The following is a 22,428-nucleotide window of genomic DNA, read 5'->3' as shown; positions in this document are numbered from 1 at the left end:
AAGAAATCACTTTCCCAGCTGTAATCTCCATGCAAGAGGGAAGCAGGGAAGCACATTTGAACAGGAGGCTCCATGAGCTCTGAGGAGAGGGGGTTTCTACCCCACCCCACCCCTAACTTCCCTTCCTGCCCCTTCCCTATGGTAAGTGCCTCTCCCTCGCCCTCCCCCCAAAAACCCAGTAAAGCATACATATCCAATCTATCAATGAATAAAAGAGACTTCTTATAAACTCAAAAATAATTTTAACAGGTGAATCATTCAACGGACAATAAAATTAAGAATTTTCAATAATTCAAACCTAGTGCCTTTAAAGAATGAAGGGTTTAACACAAACATGTTTCAACAGCTTTACATTCATAATGCATGTCCATAAACTACAGACACATTATAATTACAATTTTTTCTATAAACTCAACTAATAAATAAGCCTGAAAACACTAATATACACTGTATACACATGGCACATTTTTCTGCAATTCAGACTCAATATAAACTCAGACGGAACTCTCCCCATGATCTTTTCCTTAATGATGTATTATTACTATAACATAAGTCTGAAAAATAACTACCTTTTATGGATTAGTTCAGTGAGCCAGTCACTAAACTAAGCACTAATTTAATTCGTATAATCACCTGAGAGATGGTATTATTTCCTCATTTTACCAAAGAGGAATCTAAGATTTAGAGTTTAAAAAATTCCTCCCAAGTTATGGATAGCAGGTAGGAGAGCTGGGATTTGAACCCAAGCCTGTCTGATTCATGAGTCTCTAATAGTATATTCCTCTATGCTCCTAGGTTTGAAGACTGAAGAGTTGGCAAGTTAGAAACATGAAGGATGTGCAGAATTCGAACAGACTGTTTTCCAAAGTGCCACGGGACAATTCTGCTGATTTAGAGCTAAATTTATTCCCAGAGTCATTCAGTCTCTTTGCCCAAAAGAAAGGAAGATAAAATCGAAGCATATGTTAGAATTTAAGCCAAGCTATTATCTGTCCTCTTCGTACATTCTGAAAAGCTTGTCCACCAAAAGCAGATGCTAGGAATGAAGAGGAAGAAAACCGAAAGAGAGGGGAAGAATGTAAAATTAGGGAGCACGGAGACGGGGAAGAGCAAAATGGAAGGCGGGGAAAAAAAAGAAAGGTTAAAAGGAGAGAAATGGGAATGGAGTGGAGAAGAACACCCCAGATGTGCAGATCTGGGAAGTCCTTTGGAAAGTATGCCATGACCTCTGTGAGCAGGTCAAAGTGGGCTCGCCACAGGGTTTGCCAAAACCAAAGAAAGGGGAATGATTTTTCCTGACTTTTAACTGAAAAACCTAATTTCTTAAGGGATCCTTCGTCTTTTAGCGAAACACTAGGAGTGTGGAAGGTCCCTAAATGATACTTGTGCACTTTAAACACTTCAGGAAGGCATGGGCCGTCCCCTGAACCACACTGGGCTGGGGCGGGGGGGGGGGTGCATTGCCCAAGTAAGGCAGGTCATTTAAAAAGTCCGAGGTCAGGGCACTTGCAAGGCTAAGGGGAGAAAAGCTGGTGCTTCCTGTTTCCCAGGGGAGCCATTTCCTGAAAGTTCTACACCCATGATCAGTCTGCTGCAAAGAATAAGCATGTTCTGTCCTCACAGAGACATAACCCAAATGTCGGCCTTAAAAGATGGAAGAGCGATTGGAGAGCAGATTTTCACCTCACAAATGTATGGGGAAAAGTTTTGTATAACACGCTCCAAATGACAGAAAAGGAACACTTGAGCTAATCCCCTTTTTCCAATAAATTTGCAATCTGTCAAATTACCCACAACTCTTTCCACTGCATGTCTTTTCGTGGATATCTGAAACTTTTATTACAACTCTCTACTAAGAGGCCATGACAATATACTTTGAGTTCAATCTGAAGCAGGGAGGAGGGCAGTAAAAAAAAAAAAAAAAGTTCCTGTGAAAACCTACATTCTCTGATACTACTTGGTGAGGCTTACACTCCCATAAATCAGAATCAACAAAGCTCATTACTTACTTTCCAAAAGAGTTAAATGCTACGTTTTCCAAAGTCTCTTTTTTGTTTTATTAGGGGTTTTCTGATTCCAGAAAGTTAAAATAATATTCTTGGTCTCTCTGAAAATGTCACACGAAAATTTGTGCAAATATCTTTATCTATCTCTGGAGGGGGAAAAACAAAGTACTTAACACCAAGTTGAAAAAAAAAAATTCAAAAAGATTAAAATGCTAAGTTAACACACACACACACACACACACACACACACACACACACACACAGAGTAAAACTAATGAAAGAAATATTAAGAAGTATGTTTGCAACCTTAGAGAGGAGAAGCCTTCCTAAGTAAGAAGTAGAGCTTAGATGAGAAAGATGGGCACGTTTGCTTCTATAAAAAGGTAAATAAATCTTTTGTTTACCAATAGATACTATTTTTTTAATGTTTATGTATTATTCTTTGAGGGAGAGAGAGAATGAGCAGCGGAGGGGCAGAGACAGAAAGAGAGGATCCCAAGCAGGTTCTGCACTGTGAGCACAGAGCCTGATGCAAGGCTCAAACCCATGAACCGTGAGATCGTGACCTGAGCCAAAATCAGATGCTTAACTGACTGAGCCACCCAGGTGCCCCTACCAAAAGACACTCTTTAAAAAAGGTAAAGCCTACAAAAGCATTAGAGCAACCTATATAACCAATAAAAGATGAACGTATATAATGTATAAAGTAATTCAGCAAATCAACCAGCAAAATAAACATTCCTTCTCATTGGTCACTGATGAAGATGTTTTACCTTGTTATTCATCACACTATCACTTTAACTGAATTGGCAAAAATATAAAAGATTGATAATATCTGATACAGATGAAAGTATAAACAAAGGATACCCTCACCTACTACTGGTGAGAGTATAGACTGACAAAGCATTTATGCAAGATAATCTATCAACATACAAAATATGCACAACTTTTCTCTCAGCAATCCACTCCAAGTATCAATCTTTATATGTAAGGCATTATTTGAAATACTTTGCTGAAAATGTGGCATAAATATAAACTTTAAAACATAACAACATAAACATTAAAAGGAGACAATAGGGGCACCTGGGTGGCTCAGTCGGTTAAGCATCTGGTCTTGATTTCGGCTCCAGTCATGATCTCATGGTTCGTGAGATAGGTGCCGTGTGTCAGGCTCTGTGCTGACAGCGCGGAGCCTGCTTGGGATTCTCACTCTCTCCCTCTCTCTCTGCCCCTCCCGCTCTCTCCCTCACTCTCTCTCAAAATAAATAAACTTAAAAAAAAAAAAAGGAGACAAGAAGTCACAATTGGTCAGTAATAATAATCGTAACAATTACTACATGCCAGGAACTTTCCTGAGTGCAAATATACACACACTCAGGGTGTCTCACAATGACCCTATGAGGTGGGAGAGTGCCCCACAATTATTGCCCCATTCCAGATGGAGATACTGAGGCCAGGGAGGATGAGAAAGTTGTTTAAAGTCACACAGCTTACACCTGGCAGAGGCAGGTTTCAGACCCAAGGAACCTGGCAGCAGACTACTCGGAAAGACTGAAACAGAACGCATGAGGGGCGCCTGGGTGGCGCAGTCGGTTAAGCGTCCGACTTCAGCCAGGTCACGATCTCGCGGTCCGTGAGTTTGAGCCCCGCGTCAGGCTCTGGGCTGATGGCTCGGAGCCTGGAGCCTGTTTCCGATTCTGTGTCTCCCTCTCTCTCTGCCCCTCCCCCGTTCATGCTCTGTCTCTCTCTGTCCCAAAAATAAATAAACGTTCAAGAACGCATGAGATACCCAGGAACTGATACAGAAAGATCCACAAGGCAAAGTGCTACCTTAAAACAGTTGCAGCCTTGGTTTGGGATTAAAGTTTCTTTATTGCAACCAAAAATGAGTCTGTTTGATTATCTACCTACTAAGTGAAGCCACGGATTTCATTATTTACATAACATATGCATTCTGGATGGTGAAAGAAAATTCTCGCAGTGGAAAGGGGAATAAGAGAGGAGGGTCAAGTGCAATCCCACTTTTGGCTGCACATATTGCCAAACTGCTGGAAACTGTGAAAAACAAGAATGTATTCATGTGTTACTGTTATATTTTTTTAAAGCTATTTGTGTTTAAAAAAAAAAACAGTGGGGGTGCATATGGAAAACAGTTTGTCCTTCCAGATGTTTCTACAACTGCGCTTCTGGCTTGCGAACACATTTTTCCTTCTTTTAAAAAGTTGATCCAAATATCTGTTAGTCAACCTCCTCAACTTTACAGAATTGCTTTCAGTTCATAGAAAAGGCTTTAACCTTCACCTTCTCCAGCTTCAGTCCCACTATATGTTTATGACTATTTTTAAATAACCCAATTTGGGGCTGCTGTTGAAAGACCTTTAGAAGATCATGTATAAGAGGAAAGCCGGGGCGCCTGGGTGGCTCAGTCAGTTGAGCGCCCGACTTGGGCTCAGGTCATGATCTCACAGTTTGTGGGTTCAAGCCCCGCATTGGGCTCTGTGCTGACTGCTTGCTCAGAGCCTGGCGCCTGCTTCAGATTCTGTGTCTCCTTCTCTCTCTGCCCCTCCCCCACTCACGCTTTGTCTCACTCTGTTTCTCAAAAATAAGTAAATGTAAAAAAAAAAAAAAAAAAAAAAGAGGAAAGCCAAGCCATGGACCTTGAAGCTGAAGTGAAGAGAGGCCGGCACTGCACTCGCACGGAGTGCAGCGTTTTGGTCAACTGCGAACTGGAAAAGATCTGCAGCTCACATAGTAGGAATGAGGGCACATCAGCGGTTTACGTGCAAGGACAGGAGGCTGCAGACGAAATCTGCAGGCTGTCAACACGGAAGGAGAGAAAGGGCTTCCTCTTCCATTTCCTCCCGTGGGATCTCTTCGGCTCACTTGGATATATTTACTCTAGAAGGAGGAAGTACTGGTACTCAGGAAATAAATAGCTGTGTGGATTCCCTTCAGAAAATGCGAGGAACACAAAGTTGATGGTCACGACTCCCCCGCCAGGGTGGCAAATGCCACGGCCCCTCCACCCTTCTGGCTCTCTCCTATTTTTTCCAGGCCTGCACACCATCCATGCCACCAGGCCGGGCATCCAAAGTGCATGCTCTTGGAAAGCCTGGCAGCCCTTGTGCCCCCTGATGCTTGCATTTCCCCGTCCTGCACACTTTCCACATCTTCAGTGAAGAAAGGGAGCCAGGAAGCAATGTGAGAACTGAGCACGAGACCTGGTTACAACACGCTCCGGGTAAGAGCACCCGGAGGCCTGGTTGCCTGTTCCTTTGGCAACACGGGGGCTCTGGAAAAGTCCTGGAGCCCTGTTTCAGTGGAAACTGAAATTAAAATAAGTCAGAAGATCCTCAAGAAAAAAGGGATAAAATCATGCATCTATGTATAAGGGTATGGATATAGACATAGACGTAGATCCATGTTAAGCACATGTATAAATAATCCCTATGCAGATGACCAAGCACTCACAGAGACCTTTATTCAGGGCTTCTGTGAATATGGGAACCAGTTATTCAACCAAAAAGCAATCGGATGGTGTGAAGACATAAAAATGAGCACAGAAAAACACACTGGGGTAAATTCTACTTCCTGACATTTTTATCGACAAAGGGCCAGTAGTCTATTGAACACTGGCAATGAGAAGCTTCAAATATATTCAGCATTAACGAAAGATAAATCCTAGGTTAGCACCAAGACAGGAGCCACTCACTGTGAGGCCCTTCTGCCAGCTTCAAAGCTAGACAAAGACACATATTCTAAGGCCATACATTCAAAAGCAGAGAGGCAGAAATTGAAGAAGCTCGTGTGCAAAATGGAAAGCCATAGTGAACCCTCCACACTTAAACAACAATAATTGTTTAAAACAGAGTGTGAAGGGGCACCTGGGTGGCTCAGTCGATTAAGTGTCTGACTCTTGATTTCGGCTCAGGTCATGATCTCACAGTTCGTGAGCTTGAGCCCCACATAGGGCTCTGTGCTGACAGCAGGTAACCTGTTTGGGATTGTCTCTGCCTCTCTCTCCGCTCCTCCCCTGCTCACTCTCTTGCTCTCTCTCTCAAAATAAATAAACTTAAATAAAACAGTGTGTGAAAACCCACAAATCCTAAGAGAAAACCTAGCAAAGTAACCTCCTGTTTGGGGCCATTACTTATCTGGAACCATCAAGTAAAGGAGGGGGTGGGGAGGGAGGGACTTTGACCCCTTAAAAACTCAGAAAAGCTCTGAAATTTCTCTTTAACCATTCACATATGAGCGATCCTCCAAATATTAACTGTTTTCCAATTACTAAAGTGAACGGAGTTAACAATTCTCTGTGATCATTCATTCAGTCAATTAATACTTATTGAGTGCCAATTTGGATGATGATGGACAAGACCACTACAAGCCGTGTAGAGCTCACAGTTAAGACTCCATGGGCAAGACAGCCCCCATCAGCCTTTGGTTGCAGTGAATGGACAGAAGAGAATTAACCCTAGGAAGCTTCCAGTCACATAAATCCACCTCCGGAGAACATGCCACCACTCACTGGTTATATTCTAAAATCTAGACTGAACTCCCAGGTTTGGTATTTAGAGATCACCTTCCCGTGGAAGCAATGCCATCAATAACGCTTGGGTCCTCAGGTCAATCCAGAGCTTGGGTTTCCCTGTATTCTGCTGCAATGTGATTTAAAGAGGTTTCTGGTTACCCCAGGCCCTTCCAATCAACAGGCTTAAAGTATGGTTTATGATCCTGAGGCTGCTACTGTGATTGGAACGGTCGACACTGGAGCCTGAAGCCTGCGATGCTGGGATGGGCAAGAGGCCGTAAATGCCTGGTGGGTGGGAGGGCTGCCACCCTGCTCTCTCAATCTGTCTCCAGGATGAGGGAATGGGAACGGAGGTAGAATCCCCCGAAGGTGCTTATGAGGGCAAGAATTACATTTGGAATAGCTCATTTGCACATCACACAGAACGAAGGCATTGGTTCTGGCCAAGGCTATGCACATTTCACATCATCGTTACTGAGGAATCACCACTCACACGTTTCCTGGTTATTTCAGGAGGTATGATTGTGGTTTTCCATTCTTCCCTTTTTAAGGCACACGATTTTTCAGCAGTGATCCCAGCACTCATAGCATTTAAAGTACATTAACTTCTATTAATGTTTAAATACCACTTTTCATGCAGCTTCATTGGCCCTCATCTTCCCTTCTAGACCCCCCAAAATTATCAACTCAGAATCTGACTAGTAAAACAATAACTTCAGCTCAGGCCCTTTGTGTTCAAACCATGGCACGGATAGATGTGAGGTTAAAAATAGAAAAAGAAGCTATTCTAAATAAGACCATGAGTCTCCAAGACACTTTTCTTTAAAACAATTTTATTTATGTTTGGAAATAAGGGAGTGAAACATACGACATCACAGCTACTGCCTGAAGGAAGTCATTTACTGGCTCTGGGACAAGGTTCAGCAAGATCTTTCTTACAATTCATTAAGGATACCCTTAGGTTATACATGTTCGGGAAATGTAGGTGCTTTCGCAGTAATCATCCCGAATTATCCAAATAAAAATACTGTTTCAGTCTTCGTTCTGGAGTCTCTATATGAAATATAATCTTCTCTGAAACAAATGTCTACCCTTTACTCTCCTCCATCACTGCACCTCAGAGTATGTGAACGTTTACAGATCATTGTGTCACTTGTTTTCCTTCACACAGAGCTGGGATGGGGTGCCTCCTGAATACTGTCCCTAGGGTTTCCAAAGCTTTTGTGCGGCTCCCTGTAGAACCTAGACAAATTTTCTCTCTGAAGAGCCCATGAGATGAAAGATCTCAAACTAAACCCTCAAGATGTGGGAAGTATGGTGCTCGTATCTGACGCTCTCCAGTAAAATCCCTGCTTGGAGACATCCACTCCAAATGCCTCTAAGGAAACAGAGCACCTGATCAGAATGAGGAAAACAAAATGCCACGGTGGCTGGGTGAAATGCAGAGAACAGCAGCCTAGCCTGGACCTAGGTGCCAACTGAACACAGGGACCCAGAAAGGTCTGCAAAGCAATGCCCCTCCCCCATCTTGTCCCACAGAAGGTGCTAGCCCACGTTGATCCCATAGAACGCTGATTCCCCAGGAATGCTTGTGCCACAGCAGTACCGGCGTCCCATGGAAACTGTTAGAAATGCCAGGTTTCAGGCCGACCTCAGACCTATTAAATCAGAAACTCTCGGGGTGGCCCAGAAATCTGTGTTTTCACAAGCCCTCTAGGACTTGTGGATACAAAGTCAAGTGTGTAGGAGCGCCTGGGTGGCTCAGTCGGTTAAGCACCTGACTCTTGATCTCAGCTCAGGTCATGATCTCCGGGTTCCTGAGTTCAGGATTCTCTCTCTCTCCCTGCACCCACCGGTGCTCGTGCCTGTGAGTGCACGTCCTCTCTCTCTCTCTCTCAAAATAAATATTTTTTTTTTAAACCACAAATATTTAAAAAAAAAAAAAAGTCAAGTTTGTAAACCACCATTACAGGACTAATTAAAATCACCATAGTATGGTCTCTCTTCCAGGCCTTTTTTATAATTGGAGAATGAGAGATCTTTTCCTCCTCCAAAAGAAATGTCAAGAAATCAGCAGGTCAAGGAACGTCACGAGGAGATTTGGGGGCTTTTCAAGGCCCAATTTACCACCACTCCTCCCTGTTCATTCCAGCTTTAGGGATTTTGATCATGGACACCAACAGAGGGAGAGGACAGAATGTCAGAAATGGATCTACTCCACCCCAGAGCCAGGTATATGCTGGATGGCCTGCTGCTACATAAACATCACTTCCAAATAAGTAAGGAACACGAATAGTGATTGTAATGAACCATACAGATCAAGAAAACCCGCCACATTGTCTCCAACAAAACTAAGCCACCACTAAACCTTCACAGCTTTCCCAAGCTAGTGGCCATTTATGAGAGACCACACAAAATTCAACAATAACATGTTAGTCCATACGTAAGTTTAAACTTCAGAGCAAATGCTTTTCAATCACTAAAACTCTTGGCTACTTATAGAAAAAGAACATTTTAACAAAGTTTTCCCCTAAAATGAATTTTCAATCCTCTGATAGAGACCCATGGTCTATTCTTCGGCAACACAGCCACGGATTTTTTAATCGAGCGCTAGGAATCTTTCCATTAAAAAAAAAAAAAAAAACAAACCTCATTCACAAAGCTTCAGAGTACAGCCAAAGGTTCGGATTTTGCTTCCCAACACAGTTCAAATCTCAGAAGATGAGACTTTATAAAAGCAGCAGCAACAACAAAAAGCATTCCACAGAAGGTCTAGAAGTCAACTGTAGAGCAGAAAGGACCTTTCTGCACAAAATACGTGTCTGTAACTGGCCTACGGCCACCAAGCCTCTCCTGCCTTTCTGAAGCCAAAGGAAAACTCAGGCACTATTCGCCTATATCATTATTAGTCACCTGATACTCAGGAAACCAGTTCTGTGTCTTCTGGGACAACTGTCCTCATTGGAAAGTGGGTACTGCTGGGTAATCAACATTATTTTGCTCTGCCTTGATTTGTAGTGTCATATCCTCGTTGCTATTTTTTCAGCCTTAAAACCTAGTCATCGTAAATCTAGCTGCTTCTCTCTTTAGTGGTAATTAGCATTAGTCATAAGCCAAAAAATGATTCCACATAAGAAATAAAATAAACACAACCCTTCTTACCTTTCATGCCAAACTTGGAGTGTCTTGCCAACTTCAGCAGAAACAGCATCACCAGCAGACAAAATCCCACCACAGACGCAATGACCACCACAGCATAGACCTAGAGGAAAGGAAGGGAGGGCCGTTATGACCTTGCTCATTTGGTTCCTTACATCCAGATGATGGTGATAATGATGATGACAAGTTCATATTTGCTACTTGTCCTGCCAGGAACCTTGTGTCTACCAACTCCCTTATTCCTCAACAACCCTACAATGGAATATGTAGGTCTTATTACTATCCTTACTTTACGAATGAGAATATATAAGTTAAAGCTTATAAAAATACCAGTGTAATTGATATTATGGAGACATAGAGATACATTACTCTCTCCCCATCTGCCTATCCTCCTACCTGCCTTACCTGAAGAGAGAAGAGAAAGTATATGAAATTTGAATGACAAACTACTGTTATTTCTGAAGCGATGAAAGATACAGTGGGGTTCATTTTGCTATGCTCCCTACCATTGTGCATGTCAGAAAGTTGTCCGTAACAAACAGATTTTTTTTTTTCTAAGTTGGCTGTTGTGGCTCTTAGAAACCAGAGTCCCCTGGAGCTGTGACTAGGCTCAGAAGGGAGCAGGAGGGGCCCCTGCCGGTGAGTTTATTTGTGAAAGCTCATTAAGTTGCAGACTTATGATTTGCACACATTTGTGCATGTACAATAGAGGTCAATACAAAGTTTTTTTAAGCCTAAAAATGTAATTCTAACATGTAGATTATACAAGTAGAGAGAGTAGTTGCAGATCTATGTGAATCCTGCCACCACCCTAAGTGAGATCACAGAGGCACAAGTGTGTAATGCTAATGAAGTACATATTCCTGCTGCTCATCCCAAGGTCCTGCTCCCAAGAAAAGTGTGACTTTCTAAACCAGGAAGTGGCCGATTTTGGCTGTAAAGGGTCAGACAGTAAATGCTTTAGGCTTTGGGGGCCATAGAGTCTCTTTTGCAACCTTTCAACTGTGCTGGTATCCAGTGAAAGCACCCATAGACAACATGTAAGCAAATGGGCATGCCTGGGTGCCAATAAAACTTTATTTACAAAAACATATGACTGTAGTTTAGAGACTCCTTTTCTAACCTGTCTTGGGGGTCCACACTTAACTAAATGCTTAAGCTTCTTTGTTGCATTTAATCTGCATAATAATCCTTAAGAAAGATACTATTATCTCCATCAGTGGTAATCACTGATGCTGTTTACCAAACATTTCTGTTTCTCCCTGTGTTTCTCTTTGTAGGATTCACTGCCTGGCTTCCTCCTGGTAAGGTGGGTACACGTGACCAGTTCTGGCCAATGAGGTAAGACTTGCATCCCTGACAGTGGAGGATTCCACTGCTACTGTGAGATCTTAGACTGAGGCAGTGCTTCTCAACCAGGGATAATGCTGCGCCCAGGGGACATCTGTCGATTTGGGATCGTCACAAGTGGGGGAGGGTGCTGCTAGCATCTAGTGGGTCAAGACCAGGGATGCTGCTAAACATCCCATAATGCCTAACAGCCCCCACAACAAAGAGCCATAATAATAACGGCATAATGCCAAGGCCGACAACCCGGCTCTCAATGCTTCTTTCTCTGGGCCTTCATAAATGCTAACTTTCCAAAAGTAGCTTCCTGTCCACCTAGTCTTAGAATGAGGACAAGGCTGACAGAACTCCCAGTGAATACACACAATGAAGCAAGAAAAGAACGTTTGCTGTCTGAAGCCACCAAGATTTGGGGATTTTTGTTACTGCAGAGCTTATGCTGACTGATGTACCCACCTCAGAGTGCGAGGCAGTACAGAGTAGAGATTAGGAATATGAGTTCCTCGTGAGTTTAAAATTTAGATTCACCACTTATTAGGTGCTTGGCCTCAGGATTACTTAATCTCTAAGCATCTCACGCTCCTCTTGTGTGAAACAGGGAATATAATCACTCTACCTAGCAGGTTCTTTAAATCCGTAGTGAGTTAATGCAGATAACGGGTTTGGAACAGAGTCCACCACAATAGATAAGAAACTGATTTGGCTATGATGATGATAAAACAGGTTTATAAAAAATTAAATACGCCACGCAAGATCACATCTTCCAAGCTTGGGATTCGAATTGAAGTCTGTCCAAGTATAAAACCTGTGATTTATCCATGATTTACTCTTTATACTATTTCTCCAAAACACATGGCTGAGAGGGAAGGCAGGATAATCAAAACACATGGCTAATCCTCCCATGACACCTTCTCTGATGTCATATGGGGACAGCGTTAAAGAAGGCACAGGAAAGGGCATGTGCCAAGGCCTTGGCCAGAATGGAACAAAGGTGTGAGCATTCTCTCCTCTGGCACTGCGGTTGTAAGTGGCTCTCCCACAGAACACCTCTGCGAGTGTCTGCGTGCAGACTTAACTCTGTCTCTGCAGCCCACATACAAACAGAACGGCTCTGATTCCTAAAAGCTTAATTATGGATCAACGTGCTCTAACTAAGACTATTTCCCTCAAACGTACCTAATGATTTGGGGTGTTTTTTACATGTTCATTTTATTTTTGAGAGAGCACGAGCTGGGGAGGGGCAGAGAAAGAGGGAACAGGGGATCCAAAGTGGGCTCCCGCTGCTGACGGCAGCGAGCCCATCAAGGGGCTCAAACTCAGGAACTGTGAGATCACGGCCTGAGCCAAAGTCAGATGCTCAACAAACTGAGCCACCTGGCGCCCCCGGGGTGGGTTTTTCATCTTTATTTCTAACTATCATTTTCATGGGAAAGAGCTCATAGTATTATAGCTCTAAGTTTCTCTATCTTATTATTAAATTTCAAACTTCTACAGCTAGAAGGAGAATAACTGCAAAAACAAGTTCAAATCCTATTTTAAAGATAAAGAAATGGGGATGGACAGATGTTAGGGGACTTGCCCTATGTCCCCCCAACCTCTCTGTGGGACCACAGACAGTCTCTGACCCACTTTGGAAAGTACTTGACTGGCATGCAGAAGACTTGGCCCCTGTGTTCATAGGGCACTTTGCCTTTACCAGCTATGAGAGGTAACAGATGCTTCGCTTCCGCAAGCCTCCATTTCATTTGTACGTGGGGATAATAGTACCTGCCCTGACTTCTCTATTTTGTTACAACGTGTTTAAGTCAACCTGGAAAATGGGAATGGGTTCTACTGCTGGGAATCAGTTAGTGATCTACTAGCAACTATTTAAACCTACTGAAGCAACTCTAAATGCAAAGACTCCTTTAATAAACAAAGGATCCCATGACAATGAGAAGAATTGTTTTCCCAACAATGAATTGTTTGATGAAGTTTCACGTACCATGCATATGTTGGGATGCGGGTGGTCTTTATGTGGGAGACAAGTAGGGGTAAATGTATTTGTTTGTTTAGTTGGCTGGTTAGTTGTTTGGTTGGCTGGCTGGTTTGCGGGCTGCTTGGTCGGTTGGTTGTTTGGTTGGTTAGTTGATTGGTTGGTTGATTGGTTGGTTAGTTGCTTTTTATCTGAGGGTATCTCTCAGCATAGAACAAGGGGTCATTCCACTCAAAAAATCCAGCAAGGTGCATGAGGAGCTCTTGTTGCACCAGAAAGGAGAGTGTCTGAGGCTGTCTTCCAAACGCTCTAACACCTTTAACTTTTCTATCAGTTCCCTGACTCTGAAACTCTCCTAATCTAACAATCCTCCCTGTGATCAGGGACTATTCATGTATCAAATACCTGATCAACATTTAATTTTTACATTTTCTTTAAAGTCTATAAAGCATTTTCTTGCACCTCTCATACAGATTTCCAGGGATTTCAGGTGGACCTGTAATGTACCAACTTTCAACAAAGATGACTTTCACTGATTTTGCCTTCCAGCGGCCCTACTGTGGACAGTTCAGCCATCACTGAGATATGCCAAATAGGGGCTTAAATTTCTCATTTTCGCCTCAAAAGAGAAAACTGAAGTTGACACGTAATTTTTGGTAACTGGGAGACAGACATACCTGTGGGGCTAACACACACTCTTTGGATTCCTTATGTACACAAACAACTTTCTCAAACCACGAAACATTAAGTGGTTTGGTATGAGAATAAACTGAAGCGATTGCACAAGGCAGGAAGCAGAAAACATTCTGCAGCTGATTTATTTTTCCTTGCTATTTCAATGCATTGCATATCATCATCTCTGGAAATGTGTGTGTGTGTGTGTGTGTGTCTCCATGTACTTACTAGATATGCATATTTTGAGTCACAGCTGAGATACATCTGTTACGAGCCTCCAGCTCCCACCACCAGGGCCCTGGTCTAAACATACATCACATCTCTGTATTACCACTCCAGATCCTCACTAATCACACTGTCTCCGATCTCACTGTTCTGCAACCCATTCCACAGCGTTTGCCATTACTCTGATCAGTCTACAATTTTTATTATCTCCTAGGTGCCAGAAACTATTCGAGGGACGAGGGACACAGCTGTGAAAAACACTGACCAGGTTGCCTGGACTTAGAAAGTCACTAGAGAATCTAGGGAAGGGAAAAAAGACATTAAACAAGTAAACAATAAATAAACAAGGAAATTAAAGACAATGACAACTGCTCAGAAGAAAATGGAACATGGCAGCGGCTGCCTGGTAGCTAAAGCCATGGGATGACTGTGGGGAAGTGTGTGTCTTAGAGAGGGAACAGTGAATGTAAAGGGTGTGAGGCAAGAGTAAGCCTGGATGGAGCATGTGGAAGATCATTAAGAAAGACAGGTGGTAAAAACAAGGGCAGGATGGGAGGTGAAGACAGAGACACAGACGCGGACAAGATATGCAGGGCCTGTTTTCTTTCACTTGCATTAGGAAGGCTCTGAGAATGACAATAAAAGTGATCTGATGTGTGCTCTTCACAGGTCACTCAGGCTGCTGTATGGAGAAAGGGCGGGAGATTACAAGATGGGAGAGGAGGGACGGGTAAAGGCCACGAAGGTCATCCAGGAACAAGCAACCACGGTAAACTTCCTCCTTGAAGGGCCAGATACTAAATATGTCCCACTTTGCAGACCACACAGTCTTTGCTGCGGCTACTCTAGCCGTCACTCTAGCACAAAAGTAGCCACGGACAATACGTAAATGGGTATGACTGTGTTCCAATAAAACTTTATTTATGGACACTGACATATGAGTTACAGACAATGTTCATGTGTCACGAAATAGCATTCATTTGTTTTCAAACCACTTAAAAACGTAAAAGCTCTTCTTAGCCTGCCGATGGTACAAAAGCAGGTCGGGAGCTGGACTTGGCTCACGGGCCATAATTTGCCAACCCCAACTGTGGCAGTGGAGGTGGGAGATACAGATGGTTCTGGAGTTTATAAGGAGGCGGAGCTCACGGCACAAGGGACTGGGTGCTCCTGACAAGTGAGGAGAAAAATGAAGGAAGCTGTTGGCGTTGGGTCTCAGCAGCTGACAGATCAACCCCACAGGAGCCCCGGGGCTCACGCGCGCCCCCTTCAGGCTCCTCCCTGCATAGTCAATCTAATCCCCTGGCTCTGTGTTTCAAAACCACATGACCTGGGGGCGCCTGGGTGGCGCAGTCAGTTAAGCATCCGACTTCAGCCAGGTCACGATCTCGCGGTCCGTGAGTTCGAGCCCCGCCTCGCCCTCTGGGCTGATGGCTCAGAGCCTGGAGCCTGTTTCTGATTCTGTGTCTCCTTTTCTCTCTGCCCCTCCCCCATTCATGCTCTGTCTCTCTCTGTCCCAAAAATAAAAATAAACGTTGAAAAAAAAAAAAAACACACATGACCTGGCACAGCCTCCACTCCAACCTTGCCCCTGACAGCCACCTTTATGCTTCACACACCTTACCTTCCGGTCAAAACCATTTTCCGGGCTGTGAGCTCTTGTTCACACACCCAAAATGCCCTTTCCCTTTGGTTCCTGTCGGTCTACATGCCCGCCATCCTGCACAGCTGGAAAATGCCACCTACCCCACAAAGACACCTCTGGCTCTCCCAGCGGGAAGGAGCCCAGTGCCCGCCCCTCTATTTCCATTGCTCGCATCCCATTGCTGCTCTACCTGAATTGTAGGTGCCGGTATTTCATTCACATCTCAGGGCTCCGATTGAAGTATAAACTCCAGAAGCACAGACCTGATATTCACTCACATTTTTATATCTGCTCACTGCCAGTCGCTTCCAGAACCTACTAGAGTCCTTAAATTTAGTGGGCAATGAGACTTTTATTAAAATACTGGACAAGACAGGTGCGACGGTGTGGGAGACAGGAATAATTACACATGTCCCTAAATGAGACACTGCCCAGTTCACTAGAAAGTGATAATCTTTTAAAGGACAGACATTTAAAATAAGAACCACGAGTAACCATAGTGGCACATGAAAGGGGAAGCAAGGAAGTCAGAGGCTATCTAGCACGTTTTTCACTTCTCTTAATTCTTCCAAATGTCAACACCCAATCCACACTGTGCAGTGAAAATGTCGTGCGCTGAAGGAGTTCCATCCCTCCAACATTTAAGCATCTCAAGTGCTCAGAGCCAATCTAAGAAACAGCGACTGATGGCCACTCACCGAAAGATGTTCCCGACCGCTTTTGTCCGCCACATCTGTGGAAGGGATTTCGTTACTTCTGTTTGTGGTGTCCCCAATGTCATTCGCTGCAGTCCCATAATCTTAAATTGGAGAAATGGGAAAGAGAAGGAACCATGAAGTTGTCACTAGGCTACCAACAAACATGAGGTCACAGTATGACCCAGAAAAATGAAGCAAGACAAATCATAAACATAAGATTCCAAGCCACTGTCAGCCGGCTGGGGGATAGGGTCGGGGGCGGGGGGTGCACGGAACATGACCCGGCTCTTGGGTTAAAGCCACCGTAGTGCTGGGATTGCATGATGCTCACATTTTACACAACCCAGATCTTTCCATCACTGGTTTGGCAGTCAAATTCTAAACCAGGTTTAGGGTTTTATTTTGTAGGTAAGAATATACACTTTTTTTGATGAAGCATAGAATATAAATATGAAAAGGAATCGATCATCAAAGAGTCATACATTTATTGATCTGGAGGGGTCTTCAGATATGGAATCTAACTGTCAGCTTTATGGCCAAAGAAAGTCATCTGAGCAGCTGAATGACCAGTCTAAGGTCAACTGGCAAGAAGGTGGCAGAACCTCAACAGGAACCAGCCTTGACATCAGCAAACACTGATTCCAGGGAACATGCACCTTATTTGGGTAACAGGCAACCACTCAAGTCGGGCTATGGACTGACTGAGCATTGACGTGAACTTGGGTACATGTAAGAACTTTTGTGAAAAGGTCTGACTGGGGGCGCCTGGGTGGCTGAGTCGGTTACGTGTCTGACTTCAGCTCAGGTCATGATCTTGTGGTCCGTGAGTTTGAGCCCTGCACCAGGCTCTGTGCTGACAGCTCAGAGCCTGGAGCCTGCTTCCGATTCTGTGTCTCCCTCTGTCTCTGCCCCTCCCCCACTTACACTCTGTCTCTGTCTCTATCTCTCAAAAATGAATAAATGTTAAAAAAAATTTTTTTTAATAAAAAAAAAGGTGTGAACTGTCCACATTTCAGTTTCAGAATTAATAGATAGGGAACTGCACCAACAGTGTTTAGCATTGTGAGAATATGTTCTCACATCACCATGTCTCAAATGTCATTGCTATCTTCTGAATCAATTTTAGTCTACACAGATCAGGATGGAAATAAACAATTGGTTGTGTTGTGTTGTGTTTGTGTGTGTGTGTTTGTGTGTGTGGGGGGGGTAGTGAAAGTTTTTATTAGTAATATTACATGTAAAGAGTCATAGAACATTTCTGATAAACTTACTGCAAATAATGTGGCTTATCAACGTCTGTTATTTTTATTCTAAATAGATCTGGTGACTGCAATTTCCATCTTACACAAACAACCTCATTAAGTCAGCCCCAGCCACACTTTCCTAGGGAGAACTATCATGCTGGCCTTGGGGCAATAAATTGAAATTATATTTTGATGAGCCGAGTGTTCCTTTGAATGTGAATAAAAAAGTAACAGAAAAAGCATCTATTTTCTGCTTGCTGCTCCAGTCTTACTCCAAAACTACTATTACCATTTTCATTTTAAATAGACTAGAACATTAATTTCTACCAAACACTAAGAGATATCATCTATTTGCTAATTTTTGACCTCTTTATGTTCTAATGAGCCACTCATACAAAATCAAATCAGTAAAGTCTCTATAGTTTGATATCACGATATTTTTTGGCCCAAAGATCCAAAGTGGGACCGGAAGCCAATGGGAAGATAGCAGTTTTAAAGTCTTGAACTTACTGGAAAGGAGTCCAAAACATTATTTTAAAATGTAAAATCACAATTCAAATATACCTCTCTGTGATACAATTTGAGATACTCTTTCTTTAAACTGAATGGGGACAAATAAAAACAAAAATATGCAAATCATATGCACAAAATCATCTGAACAACAACTTGAAGGAAATACGGTTTAACATGCATAAAACAGGTAAAGATAATATGATTCCCTAATTAAAATTAGCTCAAGTTAAATACACACACATGTAACAAACATACAAATATAGAATCACTTTATAAAAATAAAATGTCAATGTGTACATAAAACTAAAGAATGGAATATTGAATATTTAATGACATTTTAACCAAGTTAACTTTTAATCAGTCTTAAATTTTGAGACAAGTCTTGAAATTGAGCTTGCCACTTCCCCCAAACAGAGGCAAGGCCTCCTGGTCATGAAGGAGGTCTGGAAATCTGTTAAAGATGGATTTTTCACCCCTAGTCAAACATCCCTGGCATCCCATTAAAATAGCAAAGTACAGAGGAGATATCCAGCTAAAAGCTAACGCAGTCCACCTTCTGGATTCTCCCTTTCCGCATTCCTAAGAGAACCCCATTTTATTCAAGGCTTCACTGACATTCTCTGAGGAAGCTGGTCTAAACTTCAGGGATGGCTCCAGTTAGCCACGGGTTAACCATTCCCTCTTAGCAGCAATGGAGGCAAGAATGGACCACGACCCACTGGGTCGTGAATCAGATTCAAGGAGGACTGATGGAGATTTCTGGGAAAGGTCCCTTTCTTCTGGAATGCTTTCAGAAGCTCTTCCATTTCTCCCAACAATGCGAGCAACAGCGGCCCCTCTGCCGGCATCATCTTAAAACCATGAGGGAAACCAGCCTTCCGCGAAGTGGGCACAGTGTGCAGGGGGAGTGTAAAGATGAAAAAACTTGGGTACCTGACGACATGGTTGAGATGCTGATTTAACCAAACCTAAAAACATGCCCTACTTTTGAGGTTCCTGTTTGTGAGCCAAACTTCCTTATTATACAAGAAACACAATTCTGAATTGGGTTTACTGTCAGAGCCAGAAACTGATACACCTCCCTTTTCTTGGTAGTCATGGCTTTTAAACAGGTAATTAGTTCCCAATTATAGAAACAAAATGTCTGTTACAGGGGAATGGATTCACTACTTCCAAGAACAGAGCATGAGAGAGAAAATGCTATTTACAAGCACTGTAAATACCAAGGGAAAACAGCCATCAATATTGAATGATTTTTGAAATATTGTGGCCTATGTAATGCTTGAAGTGTATATTTAACTGAGCTTAAAGGTCCTCTTTTAGTTGATTCATTTCATCTCAGACAAACATTTTGAAACAAATACAAAATAAAGACAACAGGATAGCTACCTTCATAAATTACATCAGGATAATTTGGGTTGGCACCTAAAAGGCAAAACAAAGCAAAGATTCGTAAGTATGCATTCAGAGTTAATACTAAGTATACCCACTAAAATGGGTTAAATATATATCGAGGATTTTAGTTGAATAGGTTGTTTTATAGGATGGGTACACAAAACCTGAAACTCTTGGTTTGCTCCTTGTTAGCTGTTTCCCTCCCCAGTCCCCAAAGCCCCCATCCCTTCAAAACAAGCAAAGAAAAGAAATCACTATAGCTGGACAAACTTCAGCGATCAATGCGTTATGACCATTTCTATTATACCATTGGCCATTTTAACTGCATTTCTGGTACTTTTTTTCATTCCAGAGACAGACCATCTCCACACCATGTTCAACAACAAAAGATAAACCCTCTGGTGGTTTGGGTGTTACTTGCAAAGTGTATTTTGGAAGGTCTATTTGCTTTCACAAACATGTTATTAACCAGCCTGAAATAATGATACTAATGCACGGTTTTGCTCTCTACTTGGTGTTGGGGGGGGGGGAGGGGGTTGCCAAGGCTTAATAAATAAACCTTTTCTTTGCCTTTAATATAACACAGAAAAATATATATACTTTCTCTATTGAAATGATTTATGTGTAAGAGATCACAAATAAACGTTACGTTTGTTATGTCAGGGACAAATGCAAAAGCATAGCCACTTAATTTGGGGGTGGGGGGTAGATTCTTTAGGTACCAAGACGATAGGAATACTCAGTTTTAAAATATTCCCGTGAAAATTTGCAAAAACGTGTTGATTTTTTTTTAAATCTACATCAACAGGAACTGGTGACAAAACCAGCTGTTCCTTACTCTCCAATCAGAACGAACTGGGTCTCTACATGAAAGCCTACTTGGAAATAAAATTAAAACTTGATACAACCTTTACGTGATTAGGAAATAAATTTCCAATTCTATTTCCTCTCCTTTTAGCCTTCACGTACTTACTTGTAAACTATAAAGCTTATTCAGGTCTCATTTCATTTCTAAACCCTTAGCAGAAAAGTATCATTTCAGATAAAGGGGAACTTAAGCCAATTTTCTGTTCGTGTATTCGCTAGGAAATAATCATAAGTTTGTCTAAATGAAGAACCAGATAAACACGGCCCTAACATTCAAATCAGAATTTCAATACAGTTAAACTCACAGAATCTATAGTTTAGCAGGGGAAACACTAAGTAGATGGTTGTGCACGTCAAGTCAGGAATGCTACGTACTGCTGAGCATTCCATGCTTGGTATGACTCTAGGGGGCGCCATTTAGACTGTACTCTATGTGAACCGAAATTGTGCAGCGCACAACCAGTGCCACATATGAGTTGGCCCTGCGTCAATACATGCAAAGTCATCGATTCCAGATTTCAACACCACTTCAAAGTAGTCTTGAGTTACAATTTGTTAATATATATTGTCAGAATTGTTTGTAGTGGATATGCTCTTCCTGAGAAGGGCCTTGAAGGCTGCCTTGCAATTTGAGGGATAATTCGGTGGATAAAGCAGCATAAAATCCCAGTGGTAGCCCTGGTGATGTCATATGCAGGGCACCCACCCACCTGCAGAAATCCTTTCCCTTTGCAAAGTCCTGGGAACAAAGGGTGTCCTATGCTGTGACTATTGCATACCCCTACTGAAGGAAAGGTTATGTAATCCCAAGTGAGCAAGTCATTCTTTGAACTTCTCGGTAATCCATTACTTAAGAAGATCCCACTCTGTGCCCTCAATATACAGGTCTGCACCTGCAAGGGTACCTGTCCACCAGAGTCTACACTCGCCTTCTAGACCTCACTTCAGGACCCAGGACCCAGATTTCCTTCCCCACACACCACACACACACACACACTTCCTAGGACTAGCTAGCTTTTTCCCCGCATCTGTCGGCCCACAGGTGGCCACACCATCAGTCTGAGCACCTTCTGACCCAAGACCCAGGAGAGGGGTGAGGGCCGAGCAAGGGCAGGTGAGCTGAGGTGTCCATATGCACCCTCTTTGCCTCTCATCTACCTCTCACCATACAGTCGGAGGCACAGGGCAGGGGCTATGACCAGGAACCAGCTCTACCAAAACCACTATGTTCCAGCATGGAAGTCCAAGAATCAGGGAGAATTTGATCCTCAAACCTACCCTTCCAGGTCATTATAAACATGTATTTTCCAAGGTAGATAGATAGAACCTATTTGATTTAGCAATTCATTAACTTGACTCATATTTTTAAAGTTATTGAATGCAAGTATACAGACTTTCATTTGTACTACGTTGACCCACCATCTCAGACTCTCTGAGACTGAGGACATAGTTTGTCCAAGAATGGGGGCTTTCCCCAGACATAGGACTTTTGGTGTAAAAACTAGGAGTAGTCAGTCACCCCGATTTGTCCTCAGGTTCTCAGGGACCCCACAGAGACCACCTTCCTTTACACATGCAATCCCGTAAGAAAGTAAAAAGACTGAGGATTCAGAGTCAGATTTATGTAGACCACACATTGGAAGGGCTGCAGGGACTGTCACTGATATACAGGTGTAATCAGCCTTGTCAGAGAAAGGGAACCCCCCTATTACTCACGCAAGGCCCCCAGGAACATCCAGAACATCAGACCAAGTCAAGGCAGCAGATATCAGGTATAGAAAAAGGATCTGGGGTGGGCTCAAAACTAAACAGGTTAGCCCATAACCTGGAAAACTGATCTTTTTCCAGACTTAGAATTCATATCGGTGGATGCCTTTCCTACCAAGTTCACCAGTAAAACCGTTAGGTCACATCTACACTGTCAGAAGACTACTATATTTTCCTAACTTCATTTTTTCAAGATGTATGAGAAGTACTGTCACTTTCCTTTCATTGTCAGGAATACTCAAATTTAGCGCAAGATTACAAAACTCACGGGAAGACAATGTGGGAGGAACAATAAGGTGTTCCCCCTCCACCACCCCCCCCCACCGCCCCGCCAACCATACCATACTGTGTCCGATGAAGGTCCACTCGCTACAATAAAGA

General features: G+C 42.9%; 1 protein-coding gene across 5 annotated transcripts in view; it reads right to left on the bottom strand.

Annotated features, from left to right (window-relative positions):
• Positions 1-22,428, bottom strand: part of NTRK2 (neurotrophic receptor tyrosine kinase 2) — a 335,632-nt gene that overhangs the window by 252,187 nt on the left and 61,017 nt on the right. For all 5 annotated transcript variants that reach the window (XM_023242219.2, XM_023242218.2, XM_023242220.2 and 2 more), the window contains exons 9-11: positions 19,408-19,443; positions 16,262-16,362; positions 9,700-9,799 (exon numbers count right to left, since the gene is read on the bottom strand). In XM_023242219.2, the coding sequence (XP_023097987.1) occupies positions 9,700-9,799; positions 16,262-16,362; positions 19,408-19,443 (237 nt within the window). The remainder of the gene's footprint in view (positions 1-9,699; positions 9,800-16,261; positions 16,363-19,407; positions 19,444-22,428) is intronic.

This window comes from Felis catus, chromosome D4 (genome assembly GCF_018350175.1).
Source record: "Felis catus isolate Fca126 chromosome D4, F.catus_Fca126_mat1.0, whole genome shotgun sequence".
NCBI classification, from domain to species: Eukaryota; Metazoa; Chordata; class Mammalia; order Carnivora; family Felidae; genus Felis; species Felis catus.
The sequence above is the reverse complement of the archived record's forward strand: the minus strand, read 5'-3'. Positions and strand labels throughout refer to the sequence as shown.